Source organism: Bicyclus anynana, chromosome 8 (genome assembly GCF_947172395.1).
Source record: "Bicyclus anynana chromosome 8, ilBicAnyn1.1, whole genome shotgun sequence".
Lineage (NCBI taxonomy): Eukaryota > Metazoa > Arthropoda > Insecta > Lepidoptera > Nymphalidae > Bicyclus > Bicyclus anynana.
In genome coordinates, this window is record NC_069090.1 from 13,528,137 (window position 1) to 13,547,057 (window position 18,921).

General features: G+C 37.0%; 1 protein-coding gene across 2 annotated transcripts in view; it reads left to right on the forward strand.

Annotated features, from left to right (window-relative positions):
• The window catches only part of LOC112051571 (serine protease gd), a 45,390-nt gene extending 26,764 nt beyond the window's left edge, over positions 1–18,626 (forward strand). Inside the window, exons 2-9 of one of the 2 annotated variants that reach the window (XM_052882802.1) lie at positions 10,171–10,336; positions 12,304–12,519; positions 13,160–13,367; positions 14,178–14,395; positions 15,256–15,420; positions 16,038–16,153; positions 16,926–17,070; positions 18,393–18,626. In XM_052882802.1, coding sequence (XP_052738762.1) covers positions 10,171–10,336; positions 12,304–12,519; positions 13,160–13,367; positions 14,178–14,395; positions 15,256–15,420; positions 16,038–16,153; positions 16,926–17,070; positions 18,393–18,604 — 1,446 coding nt within the window. In that variant the 3' untranslated portion in view covers positions 18,605–18,626. The remainder of the gene's footprint in view (positions 1–10,170; positions 10,337–12,303; positions 12,520–13,159; positions 13,368–14,177; positions 14,396–15,255; positions 15,421–16,037; positions 16,154–16,925; positions 17,071–18,392) is intronic. The other variant, XM_052882803.1, reaches the window with a different exon arrangement.
• Positions 18,627–18,921: the final 295 nt, after the last annotated feature.

Here is an 18,921-nt window from a genome sequence, read left to right on the forward strand (position 1 = left end):
GGGGTTTTACAACCGTAACAGTGTACGTTATGCCTCACTAACCGCTGGTTTCTATATTTGTTACCAGTGTGTGACGGCCCTGCCCTGGTTTGGTCATTATCATTAACCCGTCCTTTGTTGTGAGGGTTACCATGTTCATATTTACCCTGGCTGTTATAAAACCGATTTTGATGCAACTTGCTATGTTGTTTATAACGACCCTGGTCATTATGAACCTGATTTGAATGAAAATTTTGTTCGTTGTCCAAATATGCCACATTTTTATTTTTATTTTTATAAGTAAATTCAGGAGTTAAAATAGAATTCGAACGGCCGGGCTCAGCAAATTGTGTGGCCCTTTGACTGGCCGCTTCGAGTTTCCTGCATGCATCTTTCAGCTGCGATATGGATGAAATGGTTGTCAACGCGAGCTGCTGCGAAAACTTTGGGCGTACATTGTGTAATAGAATTTCTAATTTTTCGACCTCGGACATCGAAGTCCTCAGCCGAGCAAACAAGCAAGCCATTATAGAAAAATATATATGCACGGGCTCTTCAGCCCCCTGCGTCCTAGATCTTATCTCTCCTCGCAACCTATAGTCATAATCGACGGGGTCAAATTCCTCTAATAAAAGATTTTTAAGGTCAGACCAAGAGCGTACCTGATCTCTGATACCTCTGTACCAGAGTAGTGCCTGATCTTCAAACAGCTGAACCGCCGACCTGAAGAGTTTAGCCTCAGAGACACCGTAGCAAAGCTGAAGCTCCTCCACTCGTTCGACGAAGGAGCGCGGATCGGTGGAGCCATTAAATTTTAGGTTCCACTTCGCCAGGTTTTTGTCCCCGGAGCACTCTATTTCCGAAGCCTCCGCTGAAGGTGACGGCTTAGAAGATGTAGACAATTGTTCTGAAACATTTTTTCCAGGCGCTTCAATGATTGCAATAAATTTTCCTAATCTCAGTCTGGCCTCCCCGACCTTGGCTGAAACCTTAGCTGATTCGTCGACCTTCAATCTGTTTACTCTATGAAACAGGTGATAGGCTAGGGCCTCTGCCCTTGCTATAGATCCCCTATCACCTGATTTTCCCCATCCTTCAATAATTGTGGCTAGTTCATTTAACTTATCATTAATTATTACTAATTCGGTGTTGCTGTCTATATTTGTTTCTAATATGGCAGTCGAGGGGCACTCAATCATGAGGCCTCGCATCTGCCTCCTAAGCTCATCTACAGTACTACCCGGAGTCTCGGATCTGATCGAGACCTCGTATACCAGCTCATCCTTCCTCAAAGAGTGAAACTGTATTTCCTTATGACCTGACATTATTTATTGGTGATGGTACAACTATTTTTTAAAACATTGAATTAATATTGAGTTACTTAAAATAGCAATAATAACTAAAAATTCAGTAATTAAATTTCTCTATAAACATAACTAACTATGCCAAATACACCATCACAAAAAAAAATGATCATGGGTTATTTTATATTAAGCTTATGCTGAAACAAAATCTTATAGTAATAGAAATTGGAACAGAAAACAAAAAAAATATTGTTAGAGTGGTGTTCGGATGATTCTATTATTCCCTTTTCTCTCCCACGTTGTACAGATCCTTTAGGATTAATAAAAAAATCCCCAGGCGCCACTGCAAGCCTTATTGTTTGTGCCGGTTTTTGTGAAACGATTTGGATGAAATTTCTAGTGCGTCACCAGCCAAACATACAGCTTGTAGACCAGAATCTCAAATGTTACCACCGAGATTCTGGCTTTCGGATCTATACCCGTAGGAGGATGCGGGGTTAAGTAAACAAAAAAAACACTTTTACAGTAATCACCGGTATTTGGCTTCTATATTTTTAGATGAACCTTTTTTTTACAATATAAAAGTAATGCTAAACCCTTGAGAAACCCTAAAAGGACAAAATATTAATGGGTTAAATTACATAAAAAAAACCAGGTTTCCTAAATGTTAAGTCACTTTGTACATACTTTGTAAATAAACAGTGGTTATCTCAAATATTTGTTTTATTATACCAATCCTTGGGGATTAGATGGTGTCGATATAGCGTTTGGATTTTTGTTGACCAAACCACTGCCACGGCTAGGTATTTAAAGTGGGTCCGTCGAACAACGCACTAGAAGTTATGAATTCACATCGCTACCAGCCAAATCCACAAGGAAGATTCCATTTAAGTTCGCTTAGCAATTACACACGTTTATACTAAAGGGACAACAAACACGTTGCATTTTAAACACTCACGAAAGAGGTCTAGTTATCTCTAAATCTTATTGTAATCTGAACAGTATATCCGAATCACCACCAACAATTAATGTAACGCATCCTTTTAAAAAAACAATATATAAAAATAGAAGTTTTAGCATGACTCCATTTAACAAAAGAAAGAATAGGTACGACCTGACGTTTATGATGGAAGCTGACACCACGCGGTCGCTGACCTTGCTGTTGCATTCATCCGTCCGTCATTTTGTCTGGCGGCCAGCGAACCTCCAAGATTTACGCCGCTAACAGCATGCTACTCGACGCGTGCAAATGATTAAATGTAATAGTCAACTCAGGTTCCATAAAAATGTTCCAAGAATGACCAAAGGTTTCAGAACCGGCGTTTCAAATGTCTACAACCAATCTACGTTTCTACATAATAACGTGGTTGTATTAAGAAGAAGGGTGATTACATTAGGTCACGTATATAGGTTAGGTTAAGTTCAGAATATATTACATTCCCATCCTGTAACAAAATACGGAGGTTAGCACATGTCACTAAAGTTTGACCTACGCCGGACAAAGAAAAAAAACAATTTCAACCGAGTACCTTAAAAGGATATCCCGCCCTAGTTCCCAGTAGGTAGCCATCTTAACATCTCACGGGAAATTTTTATGGTTGACCGGAACTGCAAGAATTTGTCTCTTTAGCACAACAAAATTCGATAATCACGAATGCTAACCAAATATAAATTCGAGTCTTACCAAGTATCTTACATCACTGCCTCTAAGTAAATTTAATGTTTTGGAAAGTCAACTACATGTCTCCAAATTTCAGCCAGCCAAAAGAAAAAACTCGAACGTGCCCGAGTATATAACGAGAAGATAACGGGACTTTCTTCATAAAAAACCTCACCAATAGCAAAGCTATAAAGTTACCGATTCATCTTTCTTACAGAGTACAATCAACAAATTGCACAGATAATATGTGACATTTGTTTTTAAAGTCGGTTTCGGATTCCATACCTTTCGTTACTTGTGGAATACCTCTAACCATATATTAAGTCTATATACAGATTATAAAGCTCCAACTACTTGTCCATATTTATTTGTCTGAGCACTTTAATATAAGCGCCATCTAGCAGCGAACCTCGTAATCTCTACGACATTCATCGATGTCGCTGCCTTTCGAAACAAACCTAGAGATTCCAAATTTGACCACCCAAAATTAAAATCCACGACGTTACAATATTTGTAGGTATCTTCCATATATTTGAAAACTTGTAAAAACTCCCGTGCAGCTTATGGTCGCCATTGACGGTCAATAATTATTCTCACGTTTCTGAAAAGTAAACGGCAGTACTTACGCGGCATACTATACAAGTCATGTACGCAGTGACCAACACACTATCAATTATAGTCGTGGGTGCTACAGAAACGTGAGAATAATTGACCGTTTGTGGCTAGCATTACATATTTAATTCCAAGTACAATCTGACCAAACTACCTACATCTGCAGACATTTTACATATATAATAGAATTTTAAATGAGGGACTTCACGTTATCTGAATGACAATCTAGGTGCGGTCAAAATTTATAGTTGTAGTACGTATGAATCCATACCATAACAGGTAGGTAAGTAGGCATCGAGTAGGTATAATCTGTGTTCTAAACGTAAGTAATTTGTCATACTTTAGTTTGATCAGAATTTAATTTTGAGAGGAAACCTGCATACTTACCTGAGATTTTACTTAATTCTCTACGTGTGTGAAGTCTGCCAATCTGCATTGTGCCAGCGTGGAGGACTATTAGCCTAACCCCTCTCATTCTGAGAGGAGACTCGTGCTCAACAGTGAGCCGAACATGGGTTGTCAATGATTATGATGAAAGAGTTCCGGGTGTCAGCTTGGCGGGAAATTTTTGTTTTTTATTTTATTTTATTATACAATAAATGTTACATACAGTAGAATCCGCTTAAGACGATCACGCTTAAAACGATTTTTCGCATAATACGTCAGTCCCTACAACTTGAGACATGTTTTCATACATTTCCTAACACTTAATACGATTCGTCATCCCGTTTAATACGCCTACATGTCACACGCGTGTAACCAAATGCGACAAATAAATTACAACAGATAGATCAGGACAATCTTAAAGAACTGAAAGACCCTGTCAGTAAACAATCCATGATATGATGCGATTCTAAACTGGAAATTGTGAAGACGCACTTCAAAAGTAAAATTAAGTGAAAATTTCGTAATTGCTAATGCATCAAAATCTTTTTGTCATACCAGAATAAATGATTAGGTACTTTAAGTAGCATAATTAGGTAGTCTTTACACCAAATACACTAATTTTCATAATTATGCATGTGTACATTAGTCATTATATTTTTCACTATCCCCCACCCATATCCCGTAGACGTATAATACGCGTTTTTAGTTGGGAGTCCCTGCGAAATCGTATTAAACGGGTACTACTGAATTAATTAATCCTTAAAGCAATACAAATTATCGCAACGTGGAATACCTACAGTACAAAAGCAAAATTTAGAAGTTGGACAGCCAGGCTGATCCTTTGCGTAAAAAATGAGTCAGCCCTTCTGTCACCAGTGGAGACAATTAAAAGATGTATTCTCAAACTGATTTCATGTCCAGAGTTCGTCTAAATCATTGTGTCACGAAGAACGTAAATATAGAAATAATATTTTAATTGATTTAAACGATACTAAGAACAAATTAAATCAATATGATAATGATATATATAATAGCCGTGAGTAAGAGGTAAATATTTGCCTGTTGGTTTATTTAATAGGTACAAAAAATACATAGTTATTTCAAACATCCTTCCATCAGTATTCAAGGCATCGTAATGTTGTGGTACAAGCACGCTTTTAAGGCTCACCTATACCTACGCCGTAAGTTATATTTTCCTCTAAGGGACTGGCCCCTTCCGTAATAAAACTTGTTCGCATAGCACTGCTATGTCACTAAATAGGAATGGTTATTTTAAGACGTATTAGTAGATATTTTATAGCTCTTTAGAAAAATCTTGCTAACCCAACACCGAATTTTAGTTATGATTTTTAATGGCTACGATCGCAAACGCTTCGTAAAACTATAAAAATGTAGGTATAGGAATGACATTTGCTATCGACAGTTCACGTGATCAAAGATCAGTCATTCCCATACATTTTTCTAGTTTTCGAAGCGTTTGCGATAAAAGAAAGAGATTCGACGTGCTACTTGGCTACAGGGGTGGTATAACATTATTTACTTTATTGCGGGTCTGGGTCCCAATTACTTGAATGAAGTGAAGAGTGCGTGATAGAAAGGAAAAGGAGGGACAAGTTTGTAGAGATCTTGAGCATTTTTAACGGTAGGTATACCTATTCGTACCTAGGTATATCGTACCTGAGACGTGTTAACCCAGTGGATATGACCTTTGCCTTCGATTCGTTAGGTTCGAATCATGTCCGGGGCATGCACATCCAATTTTTCCTCCTTATTTTAAGAAATTAAATATCACGTGTCACAAACGATGAAAGAAAAACATCGTGAGGAAACCTGCATACTTACCTGAGAATTTTCTTAATTCTCTACGTGTGTGAAGTCTGCCCATCCGCATTGACTAGCGCGGTCGACTAAGGCCCACCCCTCTCATTCTGAGAGGAGACTCGAGCTCAGTAGTGAGCCGAATATGGGTTGTTAATGATGATGATAATGACACCTATTCAGTATAAAACCGACTGAAATGCGACATTCTGATCGACCGAAAAATCACATTAATATTATAAAGGCGAAAGTTTGTGTGTGTGTATGTTTATTACTTCATTACGCCGCACTTGTTAAACCGATCAGGCTGATGATTTGGAATGGAATAGATTTTACCCTAGATTAACATAACTTTTTATTTATTTAAAAAAAAAACCATGGAAATTGTGAAAACCAGAATTTTACGCGAACGGAATCGCAGGCGTCCTCTAGTATGCAATTATTTTGACCGTGTTGAATGCGTCACCATTTATTTCTGACTAGCAGACGCCCCGCGGTTTCAACCGCGGAATTCCCGTTCCCATGTGAATATGGGGATACAAAATATTTTATGACACTCACTAATAACGTGACTTTTTATTAGTAAAAGAATTTCCAAAATCAACTAACTAAGACTACCTTCTTTAATCTCACAAACTTTACCACTTATCGCTTTATCGCGTGCTGATTTACCTACCTAAGTAAGTTGTTTAGTATATTAAACTTGTACTTGTTGGTAATTGCTGACATACCTCTATAAGTATAAGAAATGTTTTAAACCGGTTTAATATGATGGTACATCTGACGACGTGCGACAGCGGCTTTTGTCACTGTTAAACTCAATTACATTGATACTGTTGGAATATGGGCGAGAATATAACAGCTATAAGCCTTTCTTAATGAGTACTGTTTACCAACAAAGAAATTAAAAATGAAGGTAGAAAACGCATATCATTTCATAACTTATTTATTTTAAATCATGTATTGTTTGTTTATAAAATGTTATTAAAAATATATTAACCATATCTAATTGTTCTAAGCTTATTAATCAAATTTATTTTAATTAATTTATGAACAAGCTACATAAAATTATTATTAGTTGTGAAATGACTAGTGGTTTATACCCTCATTTTTAATTTGTTTGTCGGTAAACAGTACTCATTAAGAAAGACTGTTGTATAGCTGTTATATTCTCGCCCATATTCCAACAGTATCAATGTAAAAAAGGCTATAGTATATGAGTATGTTTTTACGGGAATTGTTTGAGTTTGACTGTCAAAAAATGGTGTGCGTCGGCCCTAAGCGGTTGTACATATGTTTTCTGTGGTATTAGCACAATATGTGATTCATTGGCAGGGGCGTAGCTATCGCCGTATCAGCCGTATCAATGATACGGGGCTCTCGGACTGCAGGGGCCCCTTACGTGTAAAAACTAAAATTAGTAAAATGTAATCCTCAATCTCCTTTGGTTTGCAGAACGGTCTGCTGTAAGACCAATCAGGGGCAAGTTTGGACAGTTGACATTTTAAGATTGCTTCACTTCCGATAGATTATATTATACCGAAAAATAACACGTTAAATTGTAATTAGTATTTTCAGTTCACAATATGACGGTAGATTATAATATCACGAGTGAGATTATAAACTAACGTATTTTTTAGTTTAACGGTAACATATATACCTACATAAAGATATCTTAACTTATGCATTAGTAGGGTTGCCAGGTCGCCGAAGTTAATAGCCGGACAGTCCAATCAGTTTTTCCAGACATTTGGGTAAAAAGCCTACATAATTAAGGATTTTGTGTAAGTACATCAGTAGATAAGACAATTTTTTTTTATGTAATATCAAGCATACATGATGATTATTACCGTAAATTCTGTCCCAACACACACTCGGCATTCGCTCGTTTGCTAAATGTAAAGCCTAACAAAAGCCGGAGAAGCCGGACACCGTTTATCTTGGCTGGACACGGAATAGAAAAACCTAACTATGTCCGGCTTTATCCGGACACCTGGCAACATTATGCATTAGCATGTTAGGTATTATTAATGACTAAGATACTAAGTCATTACACGTCAATTAAATAACTGCTAAGAATATAAGCACCTACCCAAATGACGTTCAGATTGAATCAACAAATATTCTCCTTTTTGATTAATGAGGATTAATTTTAGGTGAGAGGTATAAGACCGTTATTGCAAATTGTCTGGATGTGCCAGTGCCCTTAATGATTTGCAAAAAAGCTTGCAAAAACACAGTGTTCGTAGGGCCCAAAATCCCGTTATGCATTGAAATTGACTTCCGAAAAAGGCGTTTATTATAAAAAATTACAGTTATGCTCAAAGTCAGAAGTCATTATGATTTCTGGCCATCAGTGGTATTCATAGGTTACATTTGTATACTATTCTATTGTATATTCCTACAAGCTTTGCTCATTTATTTATTTATTATTTTTAATTATTTATTTAAACAGGACACCAACAGGTTACAATAAAATCTTATAATAAAATATAAATAAATATATAAGTTACGGCAATTATTGCAGACCCACTTATTGGTTGTCACAGCATACACTAAGGATAAGGATAAGGCGTAGTTTGCACTACTCCAAGTAATCCAGCCGAGTACAAACGATTTTTGGGCGGTAAAACCAAAAAGGAACCATTTGAAAGGCAACGCTAGAAATATAGGTATAGTAGGTACTCTCATAAAAGAGATAAATGGCCTAAATAGCCCAGTTCTAGTCATATAGGATAATTGTCTGATAAAAGTCCGTCTGTCCGAAAGTTGTATGCGATTTGCGCATAATATCTGGCGTAGCATCCAATCTGTATAGTAACAAAGTCGCGAAACTCTATTTTCCCACTTTCCTTTCAACTGTTTAAGAGATTAGCCCGGACAAACAGACAGACAAAAATTTTAAAAAGTTTGATTGTGTGATAATGTCGTGTAATACACTTGACATACATACAATACACTTACATATAATACACTTGAGAAAACATAGTTATTTTGAAATCACAGACAGACACTTATTTTTTTTATGTATTGGAATGATTATTTATAAGACTTTTTAAAAGTAAATTAAGAATTAACCTTAATTCTCTAATAATTTGCTTTTACAGACATGTGCAGACAAAAATTTAAAAAAGTTTGACTGTGTGATAATATCGTGTAAATATGCACTTGAGAAAACATAGTTATTTTGAAATCACAGACAGATACTTATTTTTAACCGACTTCAAAAAGGAGGAGGTTCTCAATTCGGTCGGTATTTTTTTTTTTTTTTTTTATGTATGTACACCAATTACTCAAAGACGCCTGGACCGATTTCAATAATTCTTTTTTTGTTTGAAACGGTATAGCCCCCATTTGGTCCCATTGCCATCATGTCAAGATCTGATGGTGGAATCCTGGAGAAATTGAGGGGAACTTTCGAAAATTATATGGGTGTCTAGTGTGTTCGTATACTTTTCCATTTAGTACTTTAAGGCACTATAATGTCATGAAGGTTTAAAGTCGATCTGATGATGGAGTCATAAAACAGACGAGGGAACTTCTCGGCGATTCACAGCAGTTACCTTGTGTTTGGGCTTGATTAATTTGTATTAATGAGAACTTTCCACATAGATAGGTTGTGACTGTCATTTAGGGGTTTGGTGATGAAGACCAAGGACAATTAAGGGAACTCCTTAACAGTTTACAGTAACTACCTTGTGTTTGGCCTTGATTAATTCGTATTGCTGAGAACTTTCTACCTGTATGAGTTGTGTCTGTTATTAGGGGTCTGATGATGAAGACCAAGGTCAATTAAGGGAACTCCTTAACGGTTTACGGTAGCTACCTTGTGCTTGGGCTTGATTAATTTGTATTGCTGAGAATTTTGTACCAAGATGGGTTGTGATTGTCATTAGGGGTCTGATGTATTCGTTTGAGATGAAATTTTACACTAAAAATGGAAAAATAATAAAAATTTTAATAAAAAAAATACAACCGACTTCAAAACCTAAAAACGTACCCGCTAAACTAAAAAGTGAAATATAACATCATAATATGTTCTACCTGCTGATCAGTATGAAGGCGGTGCTTAGCCGGTGTTGTCTTAATTAAAGCCATTTCTGACAGGACCACATGAAACAACACTGTCTGCAAAATCTAAATCTACAAGATATTCTCACATGGCTTGAATTAATACATCACCGGCTTAGCACCGCCTTCATACTGATCAGCAGGTAGAACATTTTATGATGTTATATTTCACTTTTTAGTTTAGCGGGTACGTTTTTAGGTTTTGAAGTCGGTTGTATTTTAACCGACTTTTTTTATTAAAATTTTTATTATTTTTTATGCATTGAAATCATTATTTATAAGACTGTTTAAAAGTAAATTAAGCATTAACCTTAATTCTCTAATAATTTGCTTTTACAGACATATGCAGGCAGCATCGTGCCAGTGGGCTCGGAGCTGCATCTCCTGCAGGAGTTCAACCGGGGAGCGCCGCTGCAGTACCGGGTCAACTTCCCCGTGGTCAGCCCCGTGCCGAAGTTGACGGCGCTCATAGTCAACGACAACGTCGTGTGCTACGGACCTGGAGGTACCGATATAATCATCATCATCACAATATCAGCCGAAGGACATCGGCATAACCGGTACGACAAAGACGTACCGCCAACCGATTTAGCGTTTCGGTACGACGTCGTGTAGAAACCGATAGGGGTGTGGATTTTCATCCTCCACCTGACAAGTTAGCCCGCTTCCATCTTAGATTGCATCATCACTTACCATCAGGTGAGATTGTAATCAAGGGCTAACTTGTAAAGAATAAAAAAAACCTTCTTCTCTATAATAATTTATTTCTCTTTACGAACACAGAAGAATCTTTTTTTCAATCAATATTTGTATTTATTTGTAAAATAAACCAAAACTTATTATAGGTACTTCATGCTTTTACTTAATCATTACCAACCCATATTCAGCTCACTGCTGAGCTCGAGGCTCCTCTCAGAATGAGAGGGGTTAGGCCAATAGTCCACCACGCTGGCCCAATGCGGATTGGCAGACTTCACACACGCAGACAATCGAGAAAATTCTCTGGTATGCAGGTTTCCTCACGATGTTTTCCTTCACAGTTTGAGACACGTGATATTTAATTTCTTAAAATGCACATATCTGAAAAGTTGGAGGTGCATGCCCCGGACCAGATTCGAACCCACGCCCAACGGTGAATCGGAGGCAAAGCTCCTATCCACTCGGCTATCACGGCCACGCTTTTACTTAAAAGTATTAAATTGGCGCTCAGTCTGAGAGTAGTAAGTACTACTCGTACCAAATAGTATATACTTAGTATATAATTCACCGTGATAGCCCAGTGGATATGACCTCTGCCTCTGATTCCGGAGGGTGTGGGTTCGAATCCGGTCCGGGGCATGCACCTCCAACTTTTCAGTTGTGTGCATTTTAAGAAATTAAATATCACGTGTCTCTCAATCGGTGAAGGAAAACATCGTGAGGATACCTGCATACCAGAGAATTATCTTAATTCTCTGCGTATGTGAAGTCTATCAATCCGTATTGGGCCAGCGTGGTGGACTATTGGTCTCGTTCTGAGAGGAGACTCGAGCTCAGCAGTGAGCCGAATATGGGTTGATGACGACGATATAATTCACGTAACAAGTACATAACTACCTACGCCAAACGCAAAAAAAAACATAATCGGAATGAATCTTCTTGCCGTTTCTTGTTCGCGGTAGAACAAAAACACATGAATAGCTAAATTATTAACATTATTTGTTTGAAATATGAAATATGGAGTCGTAAATCAGCAATTATACTAGCGTGTCACGTGACATGAGCGTATCGTGTGAAACGTACACTTGCAAAAAATATTTTTTATAGTCGATAATATTACCAGTTAAAGAATTATGGAGTAGTCTACAGAGTAGTAAATTATGTTGTTTGTTTACTGCCATATTAAATTAAGTCGGCATTAAAGGTCAAGGGTGTTACATGTTACGAATTCGTGCTGACCAGATTCACCGGACTTCAGGAATACTATATTTATGCTTTTAAATAACAAGAAACATACACTAATCGTTTTCATTGATTATAGTAAGGCGTTTGATACATTACGGCATGACATACTTCTGGAAAAGCTAGACGACTGTGGCATAAGGGAACCCTTAAAGAACTGGTGTCAACACTATCTTAAAAACCGATTGAACACAGTAAAACTGGATAGTGAATATAGTGACAGAAAGTGTTGTTCGGAAGGCACAGCTCAAGGATCAATGTTAGGATCTATAACACTTATATGTAAAAGATATCACTAATTTAATTTACCAATTTGCAGACGATAACTGTCTTAAATCAGCAAAAAATTCTCTTTCCAACAAAAAAAAAATATAAAAATCGGGTCACTCAGTAAAAAGTTATACGTGTTCGTAAGTAAAAAAAATATACACGTCGAATTGATAATATTCTCTCCGTTTTTACGTCGGTTGAAAAATAAATAGTTCGTCACATCAAATATACTCAAACATAATTATTTTCTTTTATTAACAGATCCATTGACTCCTGGCCAGCATGTTTCGACGATAAGTCTTCAGCACATGCTTTTCTTTAAATCTGGTACAAATGGATTGTATCCCGTACATAACCAACCTCAAACCCAACGACCGGAAGTCGTATACGGACATCAAACGCCATCAACTTCACACATAAACCCGACCAATTTCATCAGTTATGTTGACAATACCAACGATAACACTAGGAAACCTGGTAAGTAAATTATGGGTTTTTTTCAATCGGACTTTCCTTGTAACTTGTCTGGTGGTCTGGAATTTTTGAAAAAGTATTATTAATATCTACCTAATGTACTTTTTTTAAATACTTCCTAATACCTCAAGATTCAGCTTTTAGTAGTTAGTTACACGCTTTATCTAAATCGTCACGTATAATTGTTATTTTAATCAAGGATTTAACTAATGGTACCTATTACTCATTTTGCTTCTGTTGTTCTTTTTTCTCTTTGTATTGTCCGTTCATTGTCTTAAATATATAATATTATACCAATATTGAAACGTTATAATATGTTAACATTTACATAATCGTTGCTATTTGGATATACATAAGAGCCAGTACCTAAATGATATATTGTATTAATGTAATGTAAATTACATTAATTTATTTTAAAACACGGCTAATACTCATATATCACATTGTGCTTTATACGAATGTGTGTTTAATATTATTAATTATTAATAACACTCTACGTAAGTAAATTTGGTTTTATTGGCAGTTTGGCTTTCGTTAAAAATATTTCACTTATCACAGTTTCATCATCTGCTACTTTTTCATGCTTTTCTAAATTCAAAATTTCGAATGAGGATGATGAACTAATTGGATCGTTTATTTTTAGATGGCCAAACATATTACGTGGTAGATAACGGTCGCCCGGTGTACCAATCACCAGACATATATCCGGAGTCGTTCCCGGACTACTTTAATCAGCCTAACTTTATTGTAGATACTCCCGAAAGGCAAACTACAAGAGTAACAACAGTTAGAACTACCACAACTAGATCTACTACTCAAAGACCTCGAACTACATTACCTCCAGAACCTGTGTAAGTACCAAAATCATTGAAATAGGACAACCAAGTGAGTGTTGTCTAGCTACCTAGCTATCGTTTAAAATATGTATTTAACAGTAGATGTTTTGCGTCAGTACGTACATACTAGTAAATAACTTTAAAAATGTACTATAAAAGATTACATAGAAATTGCATATTGTACGATTAAAGGTCAGTCAGCCTTTACTGGTTGCCGGTTGGATCTGGTTTATAAAGTTGGAAATAAACAAACAGATGAACATAAAGGTTTACCTATCGACCATTTGATAGCGTGACTTTTAAGTGACCTTATGCAACAACAAATAGAGAGATGAGAACTACTCTTTGGAAACAATGCATCTATCTGTTTGGTAAGTGAGGAAGCAAACGTGCCATTGTTTTGTCTTCATTGGTTTCTAAATCTAGCAAGCTATCATCGTTTTTATCATCACACATGATATTCATGATCCATAGTCAAAAATCACTTACGGTATTACTATACCCATAGTCAATCATTTACCTTACCTTGTCAGCCGATAGACGTCCACTGCTGAAAATAAGCCTCTTGCATGGACCTCCAAGCACAACGCAAGACACACAAGCTTTCCGTGGCTTTGGGACCTCAACGTCTATCGGCTCTTCGAACTATGTGGCCTGCCAATTGCCACTTCAGCTTCGCGACTCGCTGAGCTATGTCAGTGACTTTGTTTCGTCTCGTCTCGTTTCGTCAAAACTCCAAGTACCGGACAACAATAGTTTTACTGTTACGATCCAAACTTGAGGTATCTAAAAATATTCCTCGCTATCCAATATTATATCTTTCAGACCACAACCGGATCCTCTAAACGTAGGATCCTCATCAGCTGAATGTGGTATAAATATGAGAAATGATCCGACTGCTCCACTAGTCCCACTAATTGTCAAAGGAGAAACCTTCGAGCGCGGAGAATGGCCATGGCTGGTAGCCATCTTCAAACGTAGATTCAGTTCGTTGAGCTTCAACTGCGCTGGGACTCTTGTGTCAGATAAACATGTGATTACAGGTCAGTTCTCTCAGTAGATACTACAAAACACTGTACATAATAATACCTAACCTAATATTGTGTAATTGAAAGAAAAACGTTAATCCACCTACTTTAAAATTGTACCACACATCATAATCCCTTAGCCTTAATTGCAGCCCGCTTGGGCAAGTACAGTTACTTCTCTAGATGGGGAAATATAGATAAGGAGAAAAGAGCTCTTTATGACAAACTTCGTTCGGGGCATGTCCCTTTGTTTTTCTACGTTGCCAAGCAGAATGGATGTATTCCGATGAAGGTTAAGGTTGCTGGTGTAAATATTTACAGGCACACAAGGCTTACGCTTCATGCCTGAAGAACGGAGATCTCCAAATATATACACCATACAACATGTTACCAAGGCCATCTGCTTGTTCCGTTAACTATTAGACAACGTTGAAAATCCTTCTATAGAAGGTGATGTAGAATTAGCTATGCGTATTTTACTACAGAGTTATATTAGCCCTAAGTGACACATGATTTTCAACCCATATTCGTCTCGCTGCTGAGCTCGAGTCTCGTCTCAGAATGAGAGGGCCAAATAATCCATCGCGCTGGCCCATTGCGGAATGGCAGACTTCATACACGCAGAGAATTGAGATAATTCTTAGGTGTGCAGGTTTCCTCACGATGTTTTTCCGTCACCGTTTGAGACACGTGATATTTAATTTTTTTAAATGCACATAAGTAAAAAGTTGGAGGTGCACGCCCCGGACCTGATTCTACACCCTCCGGAGTCGGAGGCCGAGGTCCGAGTACCTCTGGGCTATCAACACTCATGCACCTTCTTATTGACTTTTATTTTTAACAAAGTCTTATTTATTGTTACTTTCAAATTACAGCTGCACATTGTATGCAAAGTAAGAGCACGTACACGGCCATAGATAACCTGGTAGTGAGAGCCGGGGTGTACAATCTCGAGGACTGGAATGATGACGACATCACTGTGACCAGAAGTTTGGCAGCGGCGGCTATACACGACGCGTACAACGCATCTACACTTGCGAGTAAGGTGTTTAACCCTTCAAGTCCTTTGGCGCTTGACCTTTTTAGTCTGTGTAATGTGCATGTCTCATTTCCTCGACACGGCCCTCGGGCGGGCTGGCGGAAACGTATACATTTATTGACCCCCGGCATTTGGCAGATTAAAGTGAACTACCCCTATCCCGATCCCAATGCCAAGTGTAGAATTAGACCGCCGAAAAACATCCTGAAGACGACATAACTACTGACAACGTATGCTAGGCGACCAATTTTCAACGTCATCATCCGGACGTGGGTTTCATCCATGGTCACAGGGTGTCAGAGGACAAACACCCTTCCTCCACGAACGGCCACCTAAGCCGAGGGTTGAATCTCAATGAAAACTCCTTTATAGAGTCTTTCCAATCTTCTGTTCTTCTGTTTTTTAACAGACTTCAAAAAAGAGGTTTATTGATTTAAGTTGGCACGTGCTAGTAGATTTGTAAAAAAATCTGTGTAAAATAGAATCATCAGGAATAAAAAATAGGATATATGCCACTGCATGTATCCTATTATTTTACTCCTGCTAACAAGGTTTTTATCTTGGGTAATCATCACTATTTATTTTACATTAATATTGAAAGATGCAATAATTTCATAGATGACATCCTCGTGCTAACTCTGGCTAAGAGTGTGCCGATCAGTGCTCACATCAGACCAGCGTGTCTGTGGAGCGGGAACACCAACCTTAAGATGGTCGTTGGAAAATTGGGAGTGGTAAGTTGGTTTTCTTTTTCATAAAATCTATAAGTTTATAGAAATTATAACATTTTTTATTAAAAGAGTTTTTACCATTATATTAATATACCCATTTCCCTCCAACTAAAAAATACTGTGTTGGGAGTCGGTACGACAATAACGGCGCGGGCGGGGATCGAAACGCACCTCTCGGTAGTTAGTTCGGTCTCTTGAACTATTGAGGCTTTCTTTAATGAGAACATAAATAACGTCATGTAATTGATTAATGATATTGAGCGAGAGTCGGGACCGACGGCTTAATCTGTACTACAATCTGTTCTCAACTTCAGATTGCTATTGACAATGTCTTGCAGGAAAAGGTCATTATATTAAGGTAGAAATACTTACAAATGAAACGTTACTTCATCTTTTACTAAACTACAAGTTTTTGGTCGTTTTTTATGCCATTCATCTACACAAACCGGCATTTTTAGGAAGCTCCTTACACGATGAAAACAATTACAATAATGAAACATCGATTCTATAAGCAACACTTTTTATAAACGCCTTAGATCATTGATTTTTGATCGTTGCCAGAGGGGTAACGGTTAGCGAGGCAGGTCCTGTTATTAATGGTCGAAGGAATACGGGGATAAAATATAACATTACTTGGTGAAGATTTAAACACTAATGGTGAGAGAATTTTTAAAATCTGTCGAGTATATTTTCTCATAATGTAATCAAACAAACAAACGTAAATTCAAGTCTTACCTCTTTATATTATTAGCTTAGATTAGATTTTTTTTTTTAGGTAGCAGGATGGGGCGCCAACGAAATGGGTTCCGGTGGCAAAGGGGAGCCGCGCATGGTAGAGATGCCCATAGTCAGCCTTGAGACATGCAGGTCCAGCAGAGAAGAGTTCCACAGACGCACGTCCTCAAAGACGCTATGTGCAGGTGGGTACCTACATACCTACTGCATTTATTTCTACTAGCGGACGCACGCGACTCCGTTTGTGTGTATTCGTTTTTTAAAATTCCATTTATCACTGTACCAGAATTCATCTAAATTAGTGTAGTAGGTAATTTAAGAGTGTGCAATATGTAATTTGGTGGTTACAAATGGTTCTGGATCTCAGATTCTGGAAAAGTTAGGAGCCTGATATTTGGGTAAATAATATTTCAAAGTGTTAGCTTCGTTATGACTATACAAAATACACAATTTGTAAAACTTTTCTCGATAGTTTATTTTTTTGAAAAATACGTGTTTGCTCACATTTTGCTTTCAATCTCAGTAAAAGCAAACTTATTTTCTTAAATTTTTGTTTTGTATAGAAAATTAGGTATATATCTTGAACATGGCCATTTTGTTTTTCGTTATGTTTTTTAATTTACTAGCAAATAGGGAAAAATGGCTTTGGCGCTCACGTTATAAAATTTGCGTCGCGCGTTAATCGCTCCGTGCTTTTCACTCACGTGAAAGTCATAATTCGGCGTCTCGTTTGCGCTTCAAAGTTTACCCATATCGTACCCACGCGCTGCGCGCTCTTAACCGTGAAAAGGTAAGGTTCCAGGTTTTCAGTGTACGAGGGTACATCCCTAATCCGTAAAAAAATTATAAATGCGAACGTCTGTCTGTCTGTTATCTTTTCAAGACTTTAATGATTTTTTGTAATTCCAAATCCTATCCCATTGTACCATATCAGCGTTTTTTTTATAGTTTTTAAATAAAAAATAATAGGGTGAGGAGTTTTATAAATTTCTTATTTTAACTTGTTTTAATGTATTTTACAATAATAAATATTTCTTTCTTTATTACCTAATATTCTTGTAAAAAAAAAAATAAACAAAAAAAATTAACCGACTTCAAAATCACAAAAAAAAACTACAAAGCGAAAAATAACATCGTATTTGTGCCTTCAAAGCAAACAGAGGGTAAGGCACATACGATGTTATTTTTCGTAATTATGAAGTCGGTTAAACATTTTTGGTAAAAATTTTTATTTTTAAAAACTAAGTTTTATTTTTTGCGCCACAGTTCGTTATTTTCATTATAACACAAAATTACTGAATCGATTTTCATGAAAATTAAATGGGACTAATCTGGATTGTATGGAAGTATCTCTTTCAAACAAAAATAGAATTTTGAAAATTGGTTTTGTAATGACGAAGTTCTGAGGTATCAAACATTAAAAAAACACGCGTCGAATTGAAACACCTCCTCCTTTTTTTGAAGTCGATTAAAAAATCTCAAATCTAAATATTTTAAATATTTTCAGGAGACCACAGTGGAGCTGGACCCTGTTTGGGTGACTCCGGTGGTGGTCTTTACATTCAAGACAAAGGGCGTTGGAGGATCCGCGGCGTGGTGTCCTTGTCACTCAGGACTGAAGGCGACGCCATCTGCAATCTGGACGAGTACATAGTGTTCACTGATACAGCACAATATTTGCCATGGATAAATACTGTTATGAATAATTATATTCGTTAATTATAGAGATTATTTAAGACAACGGTAGTTTGTATTTATACCTCTTAAAAAAACACTTTTAATAATTATATAATATAATTAATAATTCATCGGTGATAAATGATAGTAGTACTTCTATCGGTAATGACAATTTTTTTTAATCAATTTCCGATTAATGACGGTTTCCCGTCACAACACTAGTACCATAGACTTCATAGATATAAACATTCGGCCAAGTAAACGTCAACAATAGTGATTGTTGGTGATTGTGGTCTATCACTGCTGTCAATATCTTCATTTGTGGTCTGTGGTCAATATATTTAAATTGTAAACATTGT